This window comes from Lynx canadensis, chromosome B2 (genome assembly GCF_007474595.2).
Source record: "Lynx canadensis isolate LIC74 chromosome B2, mLynCan4.pri.v2, whole genome shotgun sequence".
Lineage (NCBI taxonomy): Eukaryota > Metazoa > Chordata > Mammalia > Carnivora > Felidae > Lynx > Lynx canadensis.
Genome location: NC_044307.1, coordinates 122,655,698 through 122,678,922, shown reverse-complemented (window position 1 = coordinate 122,678,922; position 23,225 = coordinate 122,655,698). Strand labels below are relative to the sequence as shown.

The 23,225-nt window shown below is 39.5% G+C and overlaps 1 protein-coding gene across 3 annotated transcripts in view; it reads right to left on the bottom strand.

Annotated features, from left to right (window-relative positions):
• Positions 1–8,898: 8,898 nt before the first annotated feature.
• Positions 8,899–23,225, bottom strand: part of MYB (MYB proto-oncogene, transcription factor) — a 33,735-nt gene continuing 19,408 nt past the window's right edge. For all 3 annotated transcript variants that reach the window (XM_030316399.1, XM_030316397.1, XM_030316398.1), the window contains 3 exons: positions 22,713–22,823; positions 20,656–20,763; positions 8,899–9,613 (listed from right to left, as the gene is read on the bottom strand). In XM_030316399.1, the coding sequence (XP_030172259.1) occupies positions 9,497–9,613; positions 20,656–20,763; positions 22,713–22,823 (336 nt within the window). In that variant the 3' untranslated portion in view covers positions 8,899–9,496. The remainder of the gene's footprint in view (positions 9,614–20,655; positions 20,764–22,712; positions 22,824–23,225) is intronic.

The following is a 23,225-nucleotide window of genomic DNA, read 5'->3' as shown; positions in this document are numbered from 1 at the left end:
AGTACCTGGTCTTTTCTATTCTCTTTGACTTTTATATTTGTGCTCCTTACTTCCCCCTTCATTGTCATTTGGTACAATTTCCCGATGGAGTGGCATTAATTCATGTCCTCCATTCACTATGTTTAACCAGGATACATGTTTCTAATGTATTCTCATTTGGGCAGATTTGCAACTGGGGAGGGGAATGGATCTGGTATGATCCAAGTGAAGTCATGTGGCTACTGCCCAAGCCAACGTGTACCATCCCAGTGTGTGGCAGGCTATACACTTGGTCACTGCTTCACTGACTTGGAAACTAACCAAAGGAGGGAACGTGAGGAGTCTGTCCATAATTAGGTATCTGGGACCACTAAATTATAGGTGGATGGATTTACATTCTTTAGCGAAGTGACTGACTGAAAACCAACACCAGCTCTGTCCTTTACATCTGCCCCCAAACACAGTCAAGGATAATTTGTCAATTTACAAATTCATTTCAGAGGATGCTTTCCAGCAGGAAAACCTCACTATTCTGTCCTTAAGATTTCAATGTCTTTGAGCTACTGAAGCTTTCTTTGAATTTTATTTGTCTTTGATCTGAGAACCTCTGTGTGCTTTGTAACTATATACAAGATTAAACACTTCCTCCATTTAAATAGAAATTCCAAAGTAGAGAGGTGTAAAGTGACTTGAACAAGCATTTGGCAAGTTGATTAAAGACTGGTTTAGAACAAGGGACTTCTGGATGGAAATGGTATTTTTGTATTTTGTAAATGAACTAAACTTTTTGAGCTATTAATTCCCTTTTGATAGGTCATATGCAATAGAGCCATATGTTTAAAGAGATTTGGACATACTGTGAGTAAAATTATGCTTTGCCACATATTGTAAAACTTAAACAAAAGATGGATCTGACAGCCAAGTTCAGCCTTAATTACCAATATCTGTAATACAATGATTCCCTGGATTTAAGAAACTTTATTTATAGTTATGGGCTTAATATTTTTCTAATATTCTATAGACCAATGTACATTTTAATGAAGAATTATGTGCTCCACAGGAATTGAAATCCATGGGGATTGTAATAAAGAAGGCACAGGGTTTGGGAGACTAAAAAAGTTTGTCCTAAGACAGGGTTTCTAGTGTGGTCCCCTCAGACCACCTGCATTAGAATTACCTGGAAGCTTGTGAAAATATTCCTAGGTCAACACCTGACTTATGAATCAGAATCCCCAAGAGTAAGGTCAAGAATCACACAAGTTCACAGTGTGTTTCTGATGCCCAAAAAAGTGTGAAAATCACTGGACTACATGAATGTATTCTAGATTACAGAGTAAAATACAATAAATATAAAGTAAGCCGAGAACACCTTCCAGAACAAATATTGTCAGGGTTCCTTACTGGGCAAGAATTACACCATATGTTAAAAATTCAATGGAAGATTTGGCTTTTGAAGATGACAAGGAAAATGACAATAATTTAGATAAATTATTGATCATTGGTTGAAAAGATACTGCTCTTAAAGGAAAAAAGTGTTTTATGTAAATTTTCCTGTACTAGTTTCTTTATATACTATAAAATGTGAAAATAGCCTTTATGAAAATAAAAAAAAAAAGAAATTAGTCTTTGTTAACTTCAGAGCAAAAGGTATTTCTCAATAGGATTTTCTGGGATTAAAGCACATTCCTTTGAAATTAAGACACAGTAGGAAATGTACTATGAAAAACCCAACTGGCTGAGTATAAAATTTAGTCCCTGCAATCATTTGGCTCTGCTAAACTGAAGTTTCATTTTATCCTATCTGTAAAAAAGGGATTTGAACAGAATTATTTATGTAAGTCAGGTATAAATTAATCATCTTATTTCCCTGTCTAAAGCCACTCAACATGCAATGATTCCCTTTATCTCTAAGGACACAACTCAAACTCTTGAAGAGTGGTTATAGGCTTCTCTCTCTGGCCACATATCTTTCCTGGCCCCCCAAGTTTCCCTTTCATTTTTTCCTCACTCTGACCTCTCAGACATCACTATTTTTCCCTCTGCTAGGACCCTTCCCTACCTCTCCCTTCTACCGTGAGCACTTAATATGCATTGTGGCATTACTAACAATGTCATTACTGACAATGAAGAAATGTGGCACATTTAAGGTGGCATAATTTCAAGGTATAGAACTCAGGTCACTGTGAGCAATTGGGTGTAAGGAGGGGTGATAAGGTAAAGGGAGAAATCAAGGATGACGCTCAAATTTTTAGCCTGAGGCGTGCCTGGATGGTTTAGTCGGTTAAGCGTCCAACTCTTGATTTTGGCCCAGGTTATGATCTCACGGTTTGTGAGTTTGAGCCCCATGTTGGGCCTTGCAAGGTGGAGCCTGCTTGGGATTTTCTTTCTCTGCCCCTCCCCTGCTTGCATTCTCTCTTGCTCTCTCTCTCAAAAAAAATAAACATTTAAAAACGTTTTTTTGGCTTGAGAAATGGAAGAAATGAGGGCTAATTACTACAAATGAGAATGATTTCAAATGAGAAAAATAGAAGCAATGAGTGATTATGAGCTTCATTTTGTTCATACTAAATTTAAGAAGTTTATGTGGGGAGGATGTTAATATGGAATAGAATACAGGAATCTGGAATTCTGGAAGGGGGTCAGGGCTAAAGATAAAGATGATACTTAGAGCAACATAGGTAACAAACTCCCTTGGGAAGAATGATGGAGAGGAAGGAGCTAAGGACCACTTGGAGGCCAAGAGGAGGAAAGTATCAAACTGTGTTAAAAAGAAATGGGCTCGGGGAGCCTGGGTGGCTCAGTTGGTTAAGCATCCGACTTCGGCTCAGGTCATGATCTCACTTGTGTCCTCAGGCTCTGTACTGACAGCTCAGAGCCTGAAGCCTGCCTCACATTCTGTGTCTCCCTCTCTCTCTGCTCCTCCCCTGCTTGTGCTCTGTCTCTCTCTCAAAAATAAAAAAAAAAAAAAAGAAAAAAAAAAGAAAAGAAACAATAGGCCTAAAATGAGTCACTTATGCTAAGCCCGATCAAGACTTAATAACCTAATTGCCGTTTCAACCTCTCCCAGGAGTGGAATTTTAAACCATTCAGTCTGGGATTTCTTGATCAACACCAGTAAGGTCCTCTGCATTATCTGTCTGAGGGGACCTCCTGCCTCTCCCCCTGAGGGAAGATGACCTTGCCTGAAACGTTTGCTAATAACTTCTTTGTCTTGCAGCTGCCACCCCTCAACCTGCCCCTGCCCCCTGCACCCATTTCTGCCTATAGAAGCTTTCTACTTTCCACAACTCCTTGGAGCTCCCTTCTATTTGTTTGAATAAAGCCAATTAGATTTTTAAACTTAGTTGACTTTTTGGTCTTTAACTAGAGGAAACCAGTGAGGAAGGAGGGAAACCGGGAGAGTGGTACCCTAGAGCCAAGAAAGGAAAGTGGCTCAAGAAAGTGGGAGTGTCAATTCTGTAGAAGGCTGCCAATAGCTGAAGTGAAATGAGGCCTGTAAGTGACCAAAGGATTTGGAAACGTGGAGGCCATTGGTGACACTGACAAGGGCAAACATGGTGGAATAGGGGCAATGAAAGTTCATACCGTGTGGACCACTGGAGAAGACAACATGAGGAAGTGGTGCCCATGACCATAGAAGATCCTTTAAGTAGTTTTGCTGAGATGAAGAACAGATAAATGGGGCTGTATCATGGTGATATTACTGCTGGGAGATGTAGACCATGTTAATGTGATAAGAGTGATTCAGGAGAGAGGAAGACATTATGATATAGGAGAAAGATCCTATCTGCAGGATGAGGCCCTGGAGGGTACAAAGTACAAGAATACAAGCTTGCAGAGGCCGAATGGAAGGGCTGGCCCCTGATTGCAGCTGGGAGTGCTCATCCATATTAAGGCGGAAGGAAAGGACTTTGGCATGTGCTGGTCTGTGGACGGCTTTGATGTGGGGAGATGGGATGCTTCTCCTTTCTCACTGATGTTCTGAGCTGAGAAAAAGACTTCACCAGAGAATATCCTCAGGTAGTAGAATTGCCTGAGTCCCCTTTTGCAGTTTGCTATCATGAATTTAAAGTAAGACAAGTCATTTTATTTGGGTCTTTTTCCTCCAGGAAATTTCAGATGCTACCTTCACCTTGACGCCGCCTCCAATTCCTACCCAGTTTTATCTTGGTGTTATCAGTCCTGCTTGATGCCAGTTCTGTGGGAAGCTGTGCTGTTCCTCCAAGTCTAGATTTAGTGCTCTCTTGTTGTCTCTTTTACTCTTGTTACAACCTTACCGTAATTATCCAGACTCCTCTCTGTCTCCCTCCAGAATGTAAGCTCCCATTGTCCAGGGATTTTCAGCTATGTTCTGAACTCTAATCCCAACTCAAATAATAGGTACTAACTGAATAAATATGGTCTATACGGCAAATATCAATCTCCCCAATTTCCACATCAGCAGCAAGAATATTTACATTAAATGTCAATTAAAAAGAATTCTTGCCTATTTATTACCAAAATACAGTTTCCTTAAAATGTATAGTTCAGTTTCATCTTGCTGCAGTTCCCAAAGTTACTACATATAATTATATATAAGGCAACTTTATTTTTAAAAAGGGATTTGCATTTTATTTTTTTAAAGACTTTATTTTGGGGGCGCCTGGGTGGCTCAGTCAGTTAAGCGTCTGACTTCAGCTCGGGTCATGATCTCACGGCTCATGAGTTAGAGCCCTGTATTGTGCTCTGTGCTGACAGCTCGGAGCCTGGAACCTGCTTCATATTCTGTCTCTCCCTCTCTCTCTCTCTCTGTCCCTCCCCAGCTCATGCTCAGTCTCTCTCTGTCTCTCAAAAATAAACATTAAAAAATTTTGAAAAAATGCCTTTATTTTTAAGTAATCCATATACCCAACATGGGGCTTGAACTCACAACCCTGAGATCAAGAGTTGCATGCTCTACTGACTGAGCCAGCTAGGTGCCCCCAAAAAGAGCTTTGCATTTAGTTGACTTCCTTTTAACTCTGCTCTCTAAAAAATAGAGAATAAGGGGGAAAAAAATTATAATGGCAAAGGTTAGAGAAAAAAAAAAGCAACAAACGTGTAAGTATTTTAAGTGCAGTGTAAGAGACCTGCACATCATATTTTATCTATTGGTTTTCTTTTTCAGATTAGAAACGAACAAGTTTGAGGAAAAATATGCCCCCATATTTCCCACAAACATTTGTACAGGAAGGGGAAACATATTTTTAGTGGCATCTCAGAATGGTTAGGAATATTTTGAGAGGATATAACTTAGATTTAAAGTTAGTTTTAATATGAAGACTAGATTTAACACAATCAGAGACATGGGCCTCAGTGGTTTTCCCTTCTCCATTGCTAGGTAATCGACATGTTTTTTTCTCTGATTGATCATAAGTCATTACAGTGACTTACCCAATCATTAGGCACTGCAACATTTTACAAAGATGCAAGAACGCATTTACTCTGTCATGCGATAATCTTCGTAATACCTAACAACATTGAGATGTATCAGCTGGTGCACTAATTATTAACACAAGAAAGTCCTATATAAGTAAAACATACAATGAATAATATGAAGCTTGGGGTGATAAAGTAAAACTTACATAAAGTCATAGAGCTGGTAAAAGGCAGAGTCTGAATTCAATTCAGATCAGTTGGTTGGCCTCTAAGTGTGACAAACAGGGGAAGCCCCTTAAGATGTCTAAGGTCCCTTCCAGTCCTAGCATTTTATAATTTCTAAAGAAACAAAGAAAATTTTCCCTGCACTTCTGGCTCATCTTGAACGATTAATCCCATTATCAGCTGGGAGACAAATCAGAATTTTCTCAGCATCTCTCCTGTTCTCCAGATGTACACATGTGGACACAAGCTTTACACACAGGAACTCAAAAGAACAACCTTTCCTTTGAGTAGTAAGAAATGTTATTTCCATATATTTTACTGCCTGAATCTCTGCTTTAGAAAGGAGGATGATTAAAAACAAAAAGCCCGGACAAATAAATGTCTTAGAGATGCTGATGAAATGGGTGTTATACGAGTGTGAGTATTTGTACATAAAACCTAAATCTGCACTATTTTTCATTAGTTCAAGTTTCTAGTTACTAGGTCATGTACTTGTCGGAAAGGTAAAAATTTTTTTTTTTAATGTTTATTTATTTTAGAGACAGAGAGACGGAGCACAAGCAGGGGAAGGGCAGAGAGAGAGAGAGGGAGACGGAACCTGAAACAGGCTCCAGGCTCTGAACTGTCAGCACAGAGCTCGACACAGGGCTCGAACCCACGAATCATGAGATCAGGACCTGAGCCACGGTTGAACCGACTGAGCTACCCAGGTGCCCCTCAGAATGGTAAATATTTGTTTCAGTTCTGCATAATGCTGAATTCGCTCTTGCCATTAATTTAATAGTTACAATATGACCTCTGCATTTAACTCTGTAATCAGCAATGCACATCACCAGTCAGATGAACATTTGACACACTAGATGGCATGCATTACTTAATTACAGAAAGCATATGTAACAACAAATATTTGTATAGCGTGTTACTCAACAAGACTTCATTGTAGGAATGAACTCATCTCACAGGTGAATAAAAGAGTCTCAGAAAGGTCAGTGACCTGTCCAACTTTGAACTGCCAGTAAGGGGCATCGTAGCACTTGGAACATACTCGGAGAGTTCATGAATATAAAAACACTGTGTTAGGGATGATGTGTTATTACCTCACGGAAAGACAAAGGGGGCGCCTGGCTGGCTCAGTCAGTTAAGCCTAAGCACCTGATTTCAAGTCAGGTCAGGATTTCGTGTTCTTTTTTTTAAAAATTTTTTTTCAACGTTTTTATTTATTTTTGGGACAGAGAGAGACAGAGCATGAACGGGGGAGGGGCAGAGAGAGAGGGAGACACAGAATCGGAAACAGGCTCCAGGCTCTGAGCCATCAGCCCAGAGCCCGACGCGGGGCTCGAACTCACGGACCGCGAGATCGTGACCTGGCTGAAGTCGGACGCTTAACCGACTGCTCCACCCAGGCGCCCCAAGGATTTCGTGTTCTTGAGTTCGAGCCCCACGTCCGGCTTGCTGCTGTCAGGGCAGAGCCCACTTTGGCTCCTCTGTCCCTCGTTCTCTGCCCCTCCCCTGCTTGCATGCCCTTTCTCTCAAAAATATTTTTTTAATTTTTTAAATTAAAAAATGTTTATTCGTGTTCGCGCGCATGGGGGAGGGGCAGAGAAAGAGAGAAATACAGAATCTGAAGCAGGCTCCCCAGAATCTGAAGCAGCACAGAGCCTGATGCAGGCCTTGAACTCATGGACCACAAGATCATGACCTGAGCCGAAGTCGGACGTTCCACTGACTTAGCCACCCAGGCGCCTTCCCAAAAAATAAACATTAAAAAAAAGACAATTGGAGAATACTAAACAGTCTTTTTACTCTTTTTTTTCCTAAATAGTCCTAAAGACTGGTATTGGGATAATAAATCCTTGGCTCTAGAACACCGAGTGCATCGTGCAGGTGAGAATGCAAAGTCTAAGTTGGACAAGAGTGACTAGAGGAAATTGTAAGACGTCCAGGTGAGAGGGCTATTGTAGCACAGGAAAAAGAAGGGTGAGCAGAGAGGGAGGCCAGCAGAGGTTCATCTGTAACACAGGGAGGTGAAACGAATGGGTGACTCGGCTGGAATGCCCTACCCTTGCCCCAGCAGGTCAATGTTCTTGGGCTCTGTCCTCAGAGGCTGACTGACCTTACATCCAAGTGCTCCCTTGCCTTCTAGCTTCTGGTTGGTTCTGTGGACGAGGACCCTTGACAGAGATGGAAGGGATGGAAGTAAAGTCAAGCATTGCCCTCGGCACTCTCCCTGTGAGGTCTTCAAAGGTCATGACTCTTCTCTAGGGCTCCTGCTTTCCGTGACTGCCCCTCTCCAGGTGACAGTGTCCTTCAGGCCTCTACCCACCCAGGTGCATGCACCAACCCCGTGGTCCTCCTATCCCCACCCACATCTGTGGTACCAGTCCTCATTATCCCAGTGCACATGCTGCTGGAACCTTAATACATTCTGCAAGATTCCTCCCAGCTGTCACTCTGCACGTGATGATTTTCTAAACTACTGAACTTGGTTTGCTTGTTCTTCTTTCTTGGCTTCTTCACTTGAGGTTCAGATGGTGCACAAATTATTAACCTAAGAAAGTGCTTCGGGTTCGCTCCATTTCCTTAAAAGTATAACTATCGTCCACAATCACAAGAGAGAAGCCAGAAGTAAGTAAAATAAGGGCACAGCTTTATTTCTCTACAAGGCAGTAAGTACACTGTCATATCAAAGTTCAGTGCCGGCCATCTTGCACCAAATGTTCTTAAGGCAGCAACTGGCTATAGACCCCAGGCTCTCGACCCCAGCTGCGAACACAGGTTCTGTGCGGCAGTTCTGAGACCTTACACTTGGAAACCATGGGGGACGCTGATCAAACACATAACCCCTGAATTAAAGAACAGTTAGGCTGAACTCAAAACAAAACACAGAACATCAACAACACAGATCTCCCAAAAAAGAAGTAAAGAAGTGCAATGCGAGTTCTTCTAAACCAACAATAACCAAAAAAAAAAAATAAAAAAAAAAAAAAACCAAAAAAAAAAAAAAAACCCAATGACATCAACAAATGCAAAATCTCCCAAACCAGTTTTCCAAGGTATTACAAAAGGAAAAAAAAGTACATATATATATATAAAAAATTAACAAGTCTGAAATACTAGTGCATAGTCAATTACCTAACACCAGGTTTCTTTTCTTTCCGTCCAAAGCTCTACTGCCCCTCTGATACTAGCAGCACGTCTACAGGCTAAGACCATAGCAGCAAAACACATTTTTCATTTGGCATTTACAAAATTAAATTACTGAATAAAAATATAATTTTTTATAAAACTATTTCACACAGTAATAATTTTTAAAGCAAGCTGACAACAACAACAAAAAAAACTCATAAAATGGTTTAGTACAATAAATGTACCTCCAATGTTATTAACCATAAATGAGCATTTACAATCTTGATTAATAATCCCATGGTATTAAGTCAACATTTATAGTAATGCATTGTGTTTAGTGATTGAGAAAAGTGAAATATTGGAGTACCTTTTTTTTTGTGTAAAAATTTCAAAAACCCCATCACAGGAAAAAAATACTGGTCTGTGGGATTCTCTAAAATACAGATAAATCATTTTATGTTTAAAAAAATCTGCATTAAGATATTAACAACTGACTACAATTCATTACCTAATAATTTAGGTAAGACTGTTATTTATTTATTTATTTATTTATTTATTTATTTATTTATTTTAAAAAATCCTTTTAGTTGGGTGAAATCCCATAAGATTTCATCCACCTAAATGCACTTGGTGCTGCTCTCAACTGTTGTACCACAACAAAAATAGGTTCTTCTCCCATTCATGAAAAGTTTCATGTGAAGGAATGATATATCATCCCAAGTCAACTTTTGAAGTGTTCTGAAAACCATAATGCTTGTCTGGAAACGTCTCACATGACCAGAGTCCGGGTTGAGAAGGCATTCACATATTTACGAGCTTGACCAGAAGCCGTCATCTGATCTTCTGTCTTTCCACAGGATGCAGTCTCCCAGGCACCACTACAAGGCTAATGGGGGGAAAAGAGGGCAATGGCAAGGTCAGACAGGAAGCCCATACTTGAGCCCACAAAGGATTCCCGATCCCAGCAGAACCAGCGTAGAGAATTCTGACCTCGGGATGGCAAGAGCAGTTACCAGGGAGCCTTTGTCAGATAAAATCTTAACCCTCTGCCCCCCAGCATTGGGACGTGCTATTAAGGGCCAGAAATCATTTATTGCTAAGAGAAAACCCCACTTCAAACGATACCATAAGCTACGGCTGCACACTTCCCACTTTTGTCTCTTGGGTGATTTTACAACGCTGGAGACAGAAAGGAGCATAATTCCCCCAGGTACCTAATGTGTCTCATGAAGCAAACTGGTGAGTGCTTCAGTCCTCTGAGTGAAGAAGCTCCTGGAGGTGCTGGAATCAATTAACACCTGCTAAACATGGCATCTATTTTGTAGATACCAATTAAGTATCAATTAATTTAGAAATATCTGTTCACCAGGATAGACACACTGGAAGATACAGATGGAACTAGTATCTAATAGGCAGCCAGTGTTTGGCACTTCACGGTCATGATCTCATTTACACAGCACCACCCCCCTGAGGGGGAGGTACGTTCTGTCTTCAGTCAGGCAGGAAATGGAAACCCAGGGTGGAGATAACCCTCCAAAGCCTCGCTGAGGGTGAGGGGTGGAGAGGCTCTGCACCCAGGTTTGTCTTCTGCACAGCCCTGGCTCTTGCCTTCCCTCCATACTGCTTCCCACTGAAATATGTGCTATTTATGCTCTACGTAGTTCCCAAAAGGATTTAGAATAATTACAATATAAATATAAGATAACAGGGTTTAAACAGTGGGCAAGGCAGGGTCACAGGGAAACGGGGAAAAAATAAATAACATGATGATCTGGGTGAGATTTGTACGTAAAACACTTGTCATGAAGTACAGCGCACCAGCTGGGTGTAAGCCTCAAGCTGGTCTCTGAGCTGTCCAGCCGTCAACGCAGAGGTAAACAGAAACTCAAGCAGATGTAAGATTTGGGGTCCCTAAGCTCAAAACTAAACCAGTGGTTTAGTCAAAGCGCAACTATTCCTGGAATTGACATCTAAGAGCGATTCTTCCATGGGACAAAAGAAGACAGGAAAGGCCTCTCTGCTCTCTAGAGTGTCCTTTAGGGGACAGAGTGAACAGGTGTGGAACAGGAGGAGTAGTAATGGGCAGGGTAAGACGTTGGTGGTGCCCCGCCCAGGTGAAGAGAGGGTGGCACCACGAGGAATTGCCTGGGAAATGGCAAGAAAAGGCAGATTCATTTATTCATGTTTTAAAGTTTATTTATTTATTTTGAGCGAGCGAGAGACAGAACGCCAGCTGGGGAGGGACAGAGAGAGAGGGAAAGAGAGAATCCCAAGCAGGCTCCGTGCTGTCAGCGCAGAGCCCAACGTGGGGCTCGATCCCAGGAACCGTGAGATCACGACCTGAGCTCAGATCAAGAGTCGGATGCTTAACCGACTGAGTCACCCAGGCGCCCTGAGAAAAGGTGGATTTATATGGACCAGTGAGAAAGAAGGAGTGTACCTGGGTGGAGAGAGAGCACAAAAGAACCAGGAAGCTGCAATTTGTACGTTGCTTGTGGGAGGGACCGCGAGACAGAAAGAGATATAGTGGGTCAAGTGCAACATTTAGCAAGTGCCACCCATGCTGCCCAGTGTCTCACAGGTTTTATCTCATTTAATTCTTACACAAAATACCTGGGGCACAGGTGGGAGTCAGTGCACCTGTTCTACACACTGGCCAATTTTAAAGGAAGAGAGAATTTAGGCAACATCCTCAAGGACACCCAGCTAAGAAGTGATGAAGCAAGTCCCTACTGAGGGTAAGATGCTGCTTCCATGAGCATTCTCCACAGTGGAAAACAGTGGGGGCAGCTCAGTGGACTTGGGATTGCAGGAAGAAGCATTTAGATGGGCAGGGGGAGTCGAGGTCATCAGACTTTGTAGCAAACAGGAGTAATTCTGAATGAATGTGGTATTTGTCTGGTGATGGGGTTTCCTAGCCTAGTGGCTGGAACAAAGTTGCAGTGACATAAGGCTTACGGTGCCATGTTTCTAAATTGTGAGCTTTCAGAGGATGCAAACCGGCTTTCCCGGCTTCTGCCCGGTCTGCCATGCTGTCTCACCACCAAGGCAAAGTTGTCCAAGTTTACATATGTTTGCTCTGAAGGCTCAGAGGTTCAACACATAACTTGAAATACTACATAGCAAGATGGATTATTATAATATTTTCCTGGAGCTGTGTATCACAAAGATGACAGGTGTTTTTTTTGGAGCAGACTTCTGCCACTGGGTCACATTTAATCTTTTCCTAGACAAAATCACCAGGGTCTTTGAAATAGTTCTGAATAAATGATGTTTCTCTAGGTTCAAGCAAGTGGACTAAAGGTACATATTTCTCTAGTGTATATCTGCCCATACAGAGTTCATATTTCAGTTGAGTTGGCTGCCTACGTGTTTTTGCTAAATTTTCGGTGCAGCACTGAAACACCCAATTGACACATGACACCCAATTAAAAAAAGGAAAAAGCTGATGCTACCGTTTCAATTACTGAGCTTGCATCTGGAGTCCCTGTAGCACTGTGACATATCACTACTCAAGAGTGAACAGGTAAATATGGCAGATGTCTACATGAAGTACTGTGCAGTGCTCAGAACCGACGATGCACACAGAACAAAGTGCATGGATCTAAAAAAACAGGTGAGTAAAGGGGCGCCTGGGTGGCTCAGTCGGTTGAGCATCCAACTCTTGATTTCAGCTCGGGTCATGATCCCAGGGTTGTGAGATCAAGCTCTGTGTTGGGCCCCGTACTGAGCATGGAGCCTGCTTGGGATTCTCTCTCTCCCTCTGCCCCTACCCCCCACCTCAAGTAAAAAAATAAATTAAAAAACAAGTAAAGAAACAGCAGAAGGAAGTATCTTCGTATACTAACATCTTATATGCAAATCCAAATTACATAAAGATACATACAAAACCCAAAAATACATATTTTGAGAGAACACATGCGATGAATGGAGTGAAAAGGAGAATGTAAGTTGAGGTTGGAGAAAAAAATGAGAAGAAAGGACAAACGTTTCTATTTTCCTCTGGTTAAGAATTCTTCTACTTTAGTGGTGCTTCAATTAATGCAAACTTAATTTTCGAAATGCGTAAATCAAGTATCTTAAAATACTATGTGAAAACAATCTCGTGTGAATACAATACCCTGTCTCTTGGTAAAAGTCAAATTCTGATCCTTGGCCATACAGTACTTAAGTTAATGCAGGATTCCCAGAATCTGTTCAGGAGAACCGAATACTGAGTATTATCAGTTTCATATATTCTCAACTTGAAATTTGACCGTGTTCTTACTGGATGGCCCACATGGCCCACCACTTTATTCATGTTTGCCTCTTTCTCCAGGGCCAGATATTCAACACAAGATCAGTATTTTTTTTTAAAATCATACATTTTTTAATTAGTCTTTTGAGGAAACCTTTCAAACAGTCAACTTTTCCTCAGCCAAGAATGGATTTTTCCAAGAAACACATCGAATTCCAGAAAATGGACCATCCCGGGGGCAAATGAGCCTTGGAGCTCAGAGTCTCAGGAGGGCAAGCCCCTTGGAAGACCTGAACCTCCCAGTGTGGACAAATACCAGGACCCAGTAGTCATTGTGTGCCAGCTCCTTTTCTGCACTCTGTGAGTACTCCTTGCAACAATGAAGAAAAATCCAGTCAGAACAGACACAGACCTATAGGGTGAGAGTTGAGGCAGAGCAGAAGGTCAAGGACTCAGGTATGAAAAGAAGTGTTCAGGTCCAACAGCTGAAATGACAGCAGCCTCCTCTTTTGCTATTTCCTTCTCTCTCCTTACCTTGAAACCCTGGGGCCATTGGCCAACTTTTCAAGCAGACAGAATAGTTTTGACAAAGGGGGATTAAATGTCTTTGTGCTTGAAGAATATTTTTTAATACTGTCATCTGTTATCTTTGTGCCTCTCTATTCCTTCCTAAATTTTAGTTTCATTTACACTAAAGAACTGATAAGAATTAAGGATTTCTGTCCATGAATTCTTATGTGAATGCAGACCTGTCACTCTACCCTAATTCATTTCAACATTAATAATCCTAGGGAACATTCTCCTCCTCTCACCTGACAGTCACCTTGTTTATCCTGTAATGTGCCTTTAATTGCTCCCGGGCAGAAGTGAACTGCAAACAGACTGTCAAAGCTTTAAAGGGGATATCCTGCTAGGGCACTTTAAACAAATACTGGGATCCTTTGTGGAAAACAGAAGAAATAAAATGAGTCAAGACCATGTCCACAGGTGGTGTTCTGTCAGAATTAGATTATCTTCACATTTTCATTTGGAATATAGTTTTTTTTTTTTATCATGCTGAACAACTGCTGTTATTATTATATTATATTGCAGCTTCACACAATAGCTGCTCATGTCAAAAACCTTGGCAAGGTATGCGTTTTACAATTTGCAGACCTAATAAAAAATTTGCATAAGTCATAAAAAATGATTTTGTAAAACCAAAGCAACTCGTGAGATGGCATTGGATTTTTCTTTTGGTCTGTTTTTAAATAATAAACAGATATGAATGGTGTCCTAAAGAATAAGGAGAAAAATTATCTGATTATTCTATTTAACTCACCTGAAGAAAATGCTTACTCTGGACTAAAATTCTAAAAGTCAGAATTCATTCCCCAAAGAGCATCTTCTAAAGATGTATCAATTATAAGAGATAATGCAAAAATCTTGAAAGCTGCTGTATCTTAAAAGTCAGAGATAAACTTGAGAAGAAATGTAAGGCAAGGTCTATGGCTACCCAACTTTTCTCATGCACGACTGCTTCCCTATGTCTGCACAAAACAGTGGAATGCCCCCAATTTCGGGATTTTCAACTTGTCATAGAAAAGAGCCTTAAAAACTAGAGAATTAAAGGTCCAGACGGTGATTGGAGGTTACCCTATCCACCAGTGCCTCTACCTCCCACCCAAGCCTAAGTTAACTATTGCTAATGTGGACAGACTTTTCCCCAGTCCGGAGTTTGTCCTAGATGTCTCCGAGGGTCTCTTCATCTCACATGTTTACAGACTTTACACACAGTTTATGTCGCATAACCTAGGGTGTCACAATTTTTGGAGAAAATAGTTCTTTCCTTAGTGATACATTAGTTCATACTATTAAGATTAAGACAAGTGCCAAATTTCTCTAAAGCAATTCTATCTTTGCTGTCCCATGGAAGAGTCAGTATCATAGCGTTTTCCAAGGCGAACCAAACAAAAAATCTACATCTTGTAATGTCTGGGGCAGGGCACTCTGAATTTGACCTTGATATATTTTCTTCCCTCATTCGGCCTTTCCTATTACGACCCAAAAGCTGTACACAGCAAACTTGCTTAATTTATAACATATATTGAAAGCAGGTCGCTGAAATACTACCAACGGCTACGTGAATTCTTGCTGGGGCAGGTGGAAAAAAGTGGCCCAAAGGGAGAACCAAATGAGTCCAGGGGTATCCAGGAAAGCAGGTCAACAACAGCACACTACATTAAGAAATGCCCAGAAAGACAGATGTCACATGTAGACAGATGGTTTCCATGTCTGTTGACATGCCAACACAAGTAGCAGAAAAATAGAGAAAACCAATCAACCAGATGTTTCATCTCCATCAGAGATCTGACTACCTTTATTTCAGGCATCAGTTGAGTCAGCTATCTCTTCGGGTGACCCACTGACACACTTCTGTGAGAGTGGAACAAGGAATGAGAAAGAACGTGCTAGAGGAAATAGCACACCACAGGGCAAGAAGACTTGGCCAAAGATGAGGCCTCCTTTCTGAGAGACTGCGCACAGCTTTTGCCTAATAATAGATACCACCAATGTACATGGACAACTGTGCTGCCATTTTGAAACCAATATTATATCCATTTCCGCTTCCTACCAGCCTTGTATGATGAGAGGAGGACATACTATACTACAGTCCTCAATTTATAGATGAGAACATGCTGTCCTGAAGAGGTTAATGAATTAAGATCATGCAATCTGAAAATGGTGGACTCTAGAGTAGAACCCAGATTTCTCTTGCCTGCGTGTTAGTTTATTGTGCTCTTCAGCAATGCTGATCATACCAAAAGGGTTTGCCCTATTTAAAAAAATTTTTTCATTAGCAATTCACATAAAGATAGGAGCAATCAAAACCACACGGAATTGAAAAAGTGAGTTTCGTTTGCTTGCAATAATATTTTAAGATTCTTTGATGTTGTGCAAATGTGTTTAAATAATAATAGCTTAAGAAATTCACTTAAATTAAACTCACTGTTTTACAAAAGTAAGGCCATGACAAGCCAAGCCAGGAAATTAAAATTTAAGGCTGTCATTCTGTGGTTACAAAAAAGAGGAAAGTGAGTGAGTAAAGAGAGCATATGAATACATCTTTTACACTCGGGTCTTAAATAGGAATAAAAGGAAATTATAATTTAAGAGAAAAATACAGAAGTTCAGTAGGCTTACAACTTAAGTACAATTTCGAATCTGCCAATGGAAATGTCTACCTCAAGAAATGTTTATTAGCATAATGTATTTATTTCAAAATGGAAAGCAAATGGAAAGCATGCTGAAGAAAACAGGCAGCACTTTTATCCTTGCAGAAGAGGGAGCTTTGTGTGGGTGAGTGTGGATGTGTGCGTCTGCCTCAGGCTCTCTCAGGGTAACTTCAGAATCGTGTTCCACCATGAATCTCTTTCCTGTCCCAAACTCCAAGTTTTCTAAGCTGGATTTTATTTCCCTAAACTTGATAATCTGATAATTTTCTAGACTCCATCCTCTACCCCTACACAACATAGGAAAAATGGTACAATGGCCCAATGTGAAAATCTCAACATATTTTGAGCTACATGAAAGACACAAATATCAAAAATGTCTCAGAACATTTTTATTATAAGAGTCCCTGTTTACTGTTACAATTTAAAATTAAAGCACCTTTGAAACAAGAAGAAGACATCCAACAATTATAAGATTGTGCAGCTGCTACAAATTCCTTTTGGAAAGAGATTAGCATAAATCATTTTAAAAACAAATAGAACATTATTTGTGCATAATGGCTAATATAGCCTCTACGTAAGCCTTATAATTTAACTGTAACTCAGAGTTCTGAGTTACTAAAATTCATTATTTCTCAGAGAAAACCCACATAACACATGGATGTACTGAGCACCCTGATTTTGGTCTCTATGTACCGTTTCCCACGGAAAGGATCAGAACTCTTTGGGGAAATGGTTAATTCCAGGAAAAGAGGAAGGAAATGTGCCTATTAAGTAAAAACAGAATAAATTAAATAAAACTGAAAATTCTGGCTATCACATTGGACAGGCTATCGCATGTGACTATTAAGTTAAAGCTGAATAAATTAAATAAAATGGAAAATTCTGGCTATCACATTGGACAGGAGCATACTGGGCATTTAAATCACTGCAGAAGTTCTATTGGACAGCATTGGTCTGAGATTAAAAGAGATTTAAGAGACAAAAAGCAATGTGAATGGGGCGCCTGGGTGGGGTCAGTTATTAAGTGTCCAAGTCCTGATTTTGGCTCAGGTCATGATCTCACGATTTGTAATACGGAGCTGACAGCATGCAGTCTGCTTGGGATTCTCTCTTCCTCTCTCTCTCTCTGCTCTCTCCCCCCCCAGAATAAATAGACATTTTTAAAAAATGCAATATGTGAAATTGTTTCAATCTGACCAGATAATAGAAGGATTCTTTTCTGAATTAATGGGGAAACTTAAATACAGACTGAGAATTAGAATATTAAAGAATTATTATAAATAACAATGTGTGATGACAGTTATATATGAAAACAACTTTATTTTTGGAGATACATCTGGAAGTACATATGTGAATAAATGTCATACTGTCTGGAATTTTAACATGCCTCATAAAAATAGATGAAGTAAATATGGCAAAATGTAAATAATGGTTAAATCTAAATCACAGAATATTTTCTATACTTCTATGTATGTTTGAAATTTGTCAAAATAAAATGCCAATTCATAGCTTCTTGCATTTGTATTAATTAATTAATTAATTAATTTGTAAAATATTAAATGTAATTTACACATATTTATGTATAAGCATGTGCATTTCTATGTACATCAGAAGCTAGAATTGTGCAGCTCCAGTATATTGGCCTCAAAAGTAGTAATTGCTCTGTCTAAAGCGTGATTGTCATAATTAAGCCAGGGATGATTAACACTGAAATGACAGAACACAGAATTACTAGTCTTCAATAAACTGTTCTTATACCTAAGTTATTTAGACTATTGGATGGATAGACAATCCAACTGCCCTATACAAGAGGCAGGTATTTTATATTTTAGAAGTATCAAAATTTGGGGGCACCTGGGTGGCTCAGTCAGTTAAGTGTTCAACTCCTGATTTCAGCTCAGGTCATGATCTCATAGTTCATGAGTTTGAGCCCCAGGTTGGGCTCTGTGCTGACAGTGCAGAGCCTGCTTGGGATTTTCTCTTTCTCTCTCTCTCTCTCTGCCCCCCCCCTACTCTCTAAATAAATAAATAAACATTTAAAAAAAAGACGTATCAAAATTTAAAAATATTTTATGAATCATGTTTAGTTGTTTTAATTAAAAGCACTATGATAAAAATATCTAGAATGGCTAAAATCCCATTCGACATTTAAGTACGAAGTACAAAAGTGATAGGTTACTCAAGTACTCTTAAATTGAATAGCCAGATCATGTAAGAAATGCATCTGTTCAATAATACTGTTCGTGAGAGTATGAGAAATTTCATGAGAAATGAGAAATCTGCCTGATTAGGCCAAACTGAATTACCAATGGAAATATATGATAAAGCAAAACTTCTAAACAAAATTAACAAATCACATAAAAACCTATGTAAATATTGTTGAATCAGGATTATATGAAATATAAACAGCATCTGTTTAAATATTTAGATTCACTTGATCAATTTTCCAATATTTATCACAGAATTTAAAACATTTTAGAAATCACATACTTCTATGACCTAAGAAGCTAGATCTCCACATAAAACAATGGAAATATGTGGTGTGTGTATACTATTAACTCATTTAATGAGGATTTCTTAAAATGAATTAGTTATCTATTGTAGATTAGTAAGATATATTTAAGCAGTGTAAATCAATAAGCCCTATAGTACAGACAGAAGCACTGACTCTAAAATTAATTTTTGGATCTCAATTACTCCATTTAATGGAATTGACGAGTATTGCCTTCACAGCATGATGTATGTGAATGGCTTAATCCCAATATACAGATATTAGAATCTGTAGAGTACCAAATATGACTCCTTTATATGGTAGAAAATATAGATTAATAAAACAGGGCTACTACTTAATTTTCAGTTTCAAAGATAACTACTATTTCCATTAAGTAATATATAAATATGCTGAGAATAAAGTTCCATACTGATCATTTTTATGAAATGCAATAGCACTAAAAACCTTAAGATAAAAAAATTAGACAACTTACATAGGTTGAATCCCAAACTAGGTTATAAAATATATGTAAGGTTTACTCTAGCTTACTGTACTAACAGCAATAATCAAATTCTGTGTTCTGGAAACCAAGGGCCAAGTTTTTAGAAAAGGAAGAAGGAAAGAAAAACAAAGAAAGCATGGCCTTTTTGGAGCCAGGATCAATGCACGGTAAAATTTTGAAGGAGCTGACCCTTGCCTTGACATGCTTCTAATCTGCTTTCTGTGTCTCCCTTCGGCCTTGGTGGAATTCGTTCTCTTCCTCCTGTCCCAATTCTTGGTGATACTCTGAGTCTTTCCACAGGTGGCCTACCCAACCCTGACTAACTCAAGAACACTCCAGAATCCCCCACCCCAGGCACTGGCTTTCCCTCTTCTGTGTCCTACACTCCAGTCAACCATCACCTCTCACCAAAGTAGCTGGACCAGAGAGAAGCAACAGGAAAGCAACCTCATTGAATTAAGAAACAAGATGTGCCTGCCTATAGCCCTTCCAGCTACATTTGCATTAGTTAAAAACTATAATGCCAGATATCAAAAATACTTAAAATGGGGAAGTTTTAAGATTCTCACAATTTGCAGAGAGAAAGCCTACCACAATGATGGGGAAGCCCTTAAAAGAGAAAAGAAAAAGAAAAAAAAAGAAAAGAAAAGAGAGCAGTTCTCAAAGCAAGCCAACCTAGTTCAGTGCCTTTAACTCTTAGTACAAACAGCACTTTCCCCTTCAGACTCCAGGTTCTCTTTATGCTCCAGGGTTTATGCAGTTTCTCTGGGTGTAGCTCAAAGGGGTGGTGGGGGAGGTGAGCTCTGCAGGTGGCTGGATATCGGGCTATTTAATGTTGGGAACCGCTTTAAATAATTTAGGGGAGTAAATTTGCATTCTTATTTACATTTGGCTCAGGATTAATCTGGAATTTGCTGTATTTCATCAACATACACGTACTTCAGAGTTACAAGGGAAATCTCTTTTGATATTAAAACCCAGCAGCAGATGGTCAACTGCAGATTAGCCACACAACATTGGCAGCTGACTTTCTTATTCTGATAGTCAAATACATTGTAATTCTTTTCCAACCAGCTAATTTCAAACTTCATTCAAAATTCGAACAGTGCCTGAGTTTTGATGGCTTAATAATTGAGTGTAAAAAATAAAAAGTTGGAAATAAAAAGAAAACTATACCAATAAACTTTGTATAAACTATTTAAGAGAGAAGAGAGAAATATTGACAGACATGTAACCCATGATCTTGCCCTCAGTCACAGTAAGAAATGTGTCACTTCATCATGCTTTGGAAACCTGCTCTAATAAAATGTTCTAGTATGTCTCAGATGAGTGGCAACAGGGAATTTTGGGAGATTTTTAGACATCAAGAGTTGTTTAAAAGCTATATCTATATCTGTATCTAAAGTCTTAAAAAAAAAAACCCTCAAGATGACAGTGTTTCAGTGAATGGCTTTTAAGACACCAATGTTGGAATAGTAATTACCTGCAAAGGACTCGCCAGGGACCTGTTTTTAGGTACTGTAAATGCTTTGAGAACATTGTCTTCGTCTTCTGATACTGGCGTCATTAAAACGGAACTTGTAAGAATATTCTAAAGGGAAAGAACAATTTGAAATTTAAATGAGAGTGGAGAATATGAGAGCTGACACATTCTGACACCATAGACAGGAGATTATTATGAAGTGATACGTATGAGCAGGAACAAAGGCAGGGATCTGCCAGAAATTCTCTTCTCACCGAGCTCCGAGAAGGCCTTAGCTAGTACTCACCCTAATCCCATTGTGGCAAACACCACTACAACAAAAAGCTTTGGGTCCTAATATAGTTCTAGGTGGGAGATGGGCACTCAGAAAATACCTACTAAAGGAATCGGTAAATCCATACTTTTGAAAATGAAAGATCTACTAAGCTCTAGTTAGAGAGCTATTTATTTTATACATTGGTATGGAAATATTTTAGAGTTATCAATTAATGACAGTATAGTGTGATGGTTAAAAGTGTGGAGTTTAGGGGCGCCTGGGTGGCTCAGTTGGTTAAGCATCTGACTCTTGGTTTCAGGTTGGGTCACAATCTCACAGTTTGTGAGTTTTACCCCTGCATTCGGCTCCTCCCTGGCAGTGCGCGGCCTACATTGGATCCTCTCTCCCCCTCTCTCTTCCCCTCCCCCACTCATGCACCTGCTCTCTTTTTTTCAAATAATTTTTTTTAAACTATGCAATTTAGAACTAGACTTTCTGAGTTCTAACTCTGAACCATCACTTATTAGCTATGTAGTCTTAAGTAAGTGACTAAGCCTTCCCGTGCCTGTTTCCCAGTTGGTATAATGGTAATGATAATGTTACCAACCTTGCAGGGCTGTTGTGGGGTTTAAATGAAGTAATGCATCTAAAGCGTTTAGAAGAGTACCTACCACTTAGTATATTCTGAATAAATATCAGCAATTGTTATTAGCTCTGATTCTCCATGAAGGACAGCCGTGCATTATTTAAAAATTTTTAAAAAGTTTAACACTTAAAAAAAAATTACTTAGTGGTAACTAAGTGCTAAAAAGAAAGGAGCTCTCAAGCCACGACAAGACATGGAGGAAACTGCGTATTACTAAATGAAAGAAGCCAATGTGAAAAGGCTCCACACTGTTTGATTTTAACTATATGAAGTCTTGGAAAAGGCAAGACTATAGAGATAGTAAAAAGATCAGTGGCTTCCAGGGGTTGGCGAGGGAGTGGGGGAGTGATGGAGGGATGTATACGTGGACCACAGAGAAATTTTAGGACAGTGAAGCTACTCTGTACGAAACTACAATGGTGGATACATGGCATAAATTTGTCCGAACCCACAGAATGAACAGTACCAACAGCAAACCCTAATATAAACTATGAACTTTGGGAGATAAAGGGTCAGCAGTGCTGGTTCATCAAGTGTAACAAACGTACCACTCTAGCGGAGAATGTTGATAATGGAGAAGGTTATGCACGTGTGGGGACAGGGGTATGTGGAAAATCTCTATCTTCTGCTCAACTTTGCCATGAACCCAAAACTGCTCTAAAAAATAAAGTTTATCTTAAAAAATGGTGGCAACCAAAGTAATGCAATAATAGGAACAATAAAGGGCATCTACTATAGATGCTGACGGGCATTATGTTAGATGCTGCACAAAACCAAACAGGAGACTACGTAACAAGGAGAAAATACTACATTTGGGAGACAGATAAACAAAGGAGAAGAAAATGCAAAGATTAACATTCTGTTTTCACGGAAATACATATTTTCATGCCATGGATTTTTTTAAGTGGCAAAGACTCTCAAATCATAAGAAAATAAATAATGAAAACAATCTGCGATGAAAAAGAATTTCCAACACAGAAACAAAATTTCCACATTCAACATTAATGATCATGAGGAATCATAAGGAAATAAACATGTAATGGAGAATGTTCAGAAATATGATGCATTAAATAGTGCTAAAACCACAGTAGCCTCACATGCCACATGGAGAATTCTGCGAGGCACCAACATCTCATAACGTGGGCGTGTACTTACTGGCACATCCACCACAGGCGATGCCTGTGTGAACAGCTGAGTGTTCAGACTCTCCCCTTCCCAGTGGTTGGAGCAGAAGAAGTTTCCTGCTTTATCCGTTGGAGATTCCACCTGAAAGCAAACAGGAAGTGCTTTGTTGTTTCTAGAACTAGAACTTCCCATGGAACATTGGCACTTGTTGGTAAATTTCTGTAAGATGAGCAATATCTGAGGATCTAATGTGTAACATGGGAACTATCATGGCTAATATTGTACCGTAGAACTGAAATTTGCTAAGAGAGCAGAAGTTAAAGATAAACATGTGAGGTGATGGATATGTCCATTGACTCAGTGATCCTTCCACAATGTATACATATATCAAATCATCATGTTGTATACTTTAAATGTCTTACAATTTTGTCAATTATATCTCAATAAAGCTAAAAAAAAAGAGTAAATTTCTGGCCAGTCTCTTAAATATTAATCCTAATATGAAAATAAATTCAAGAGGCACGGTATCTACCTGCTGGAAAT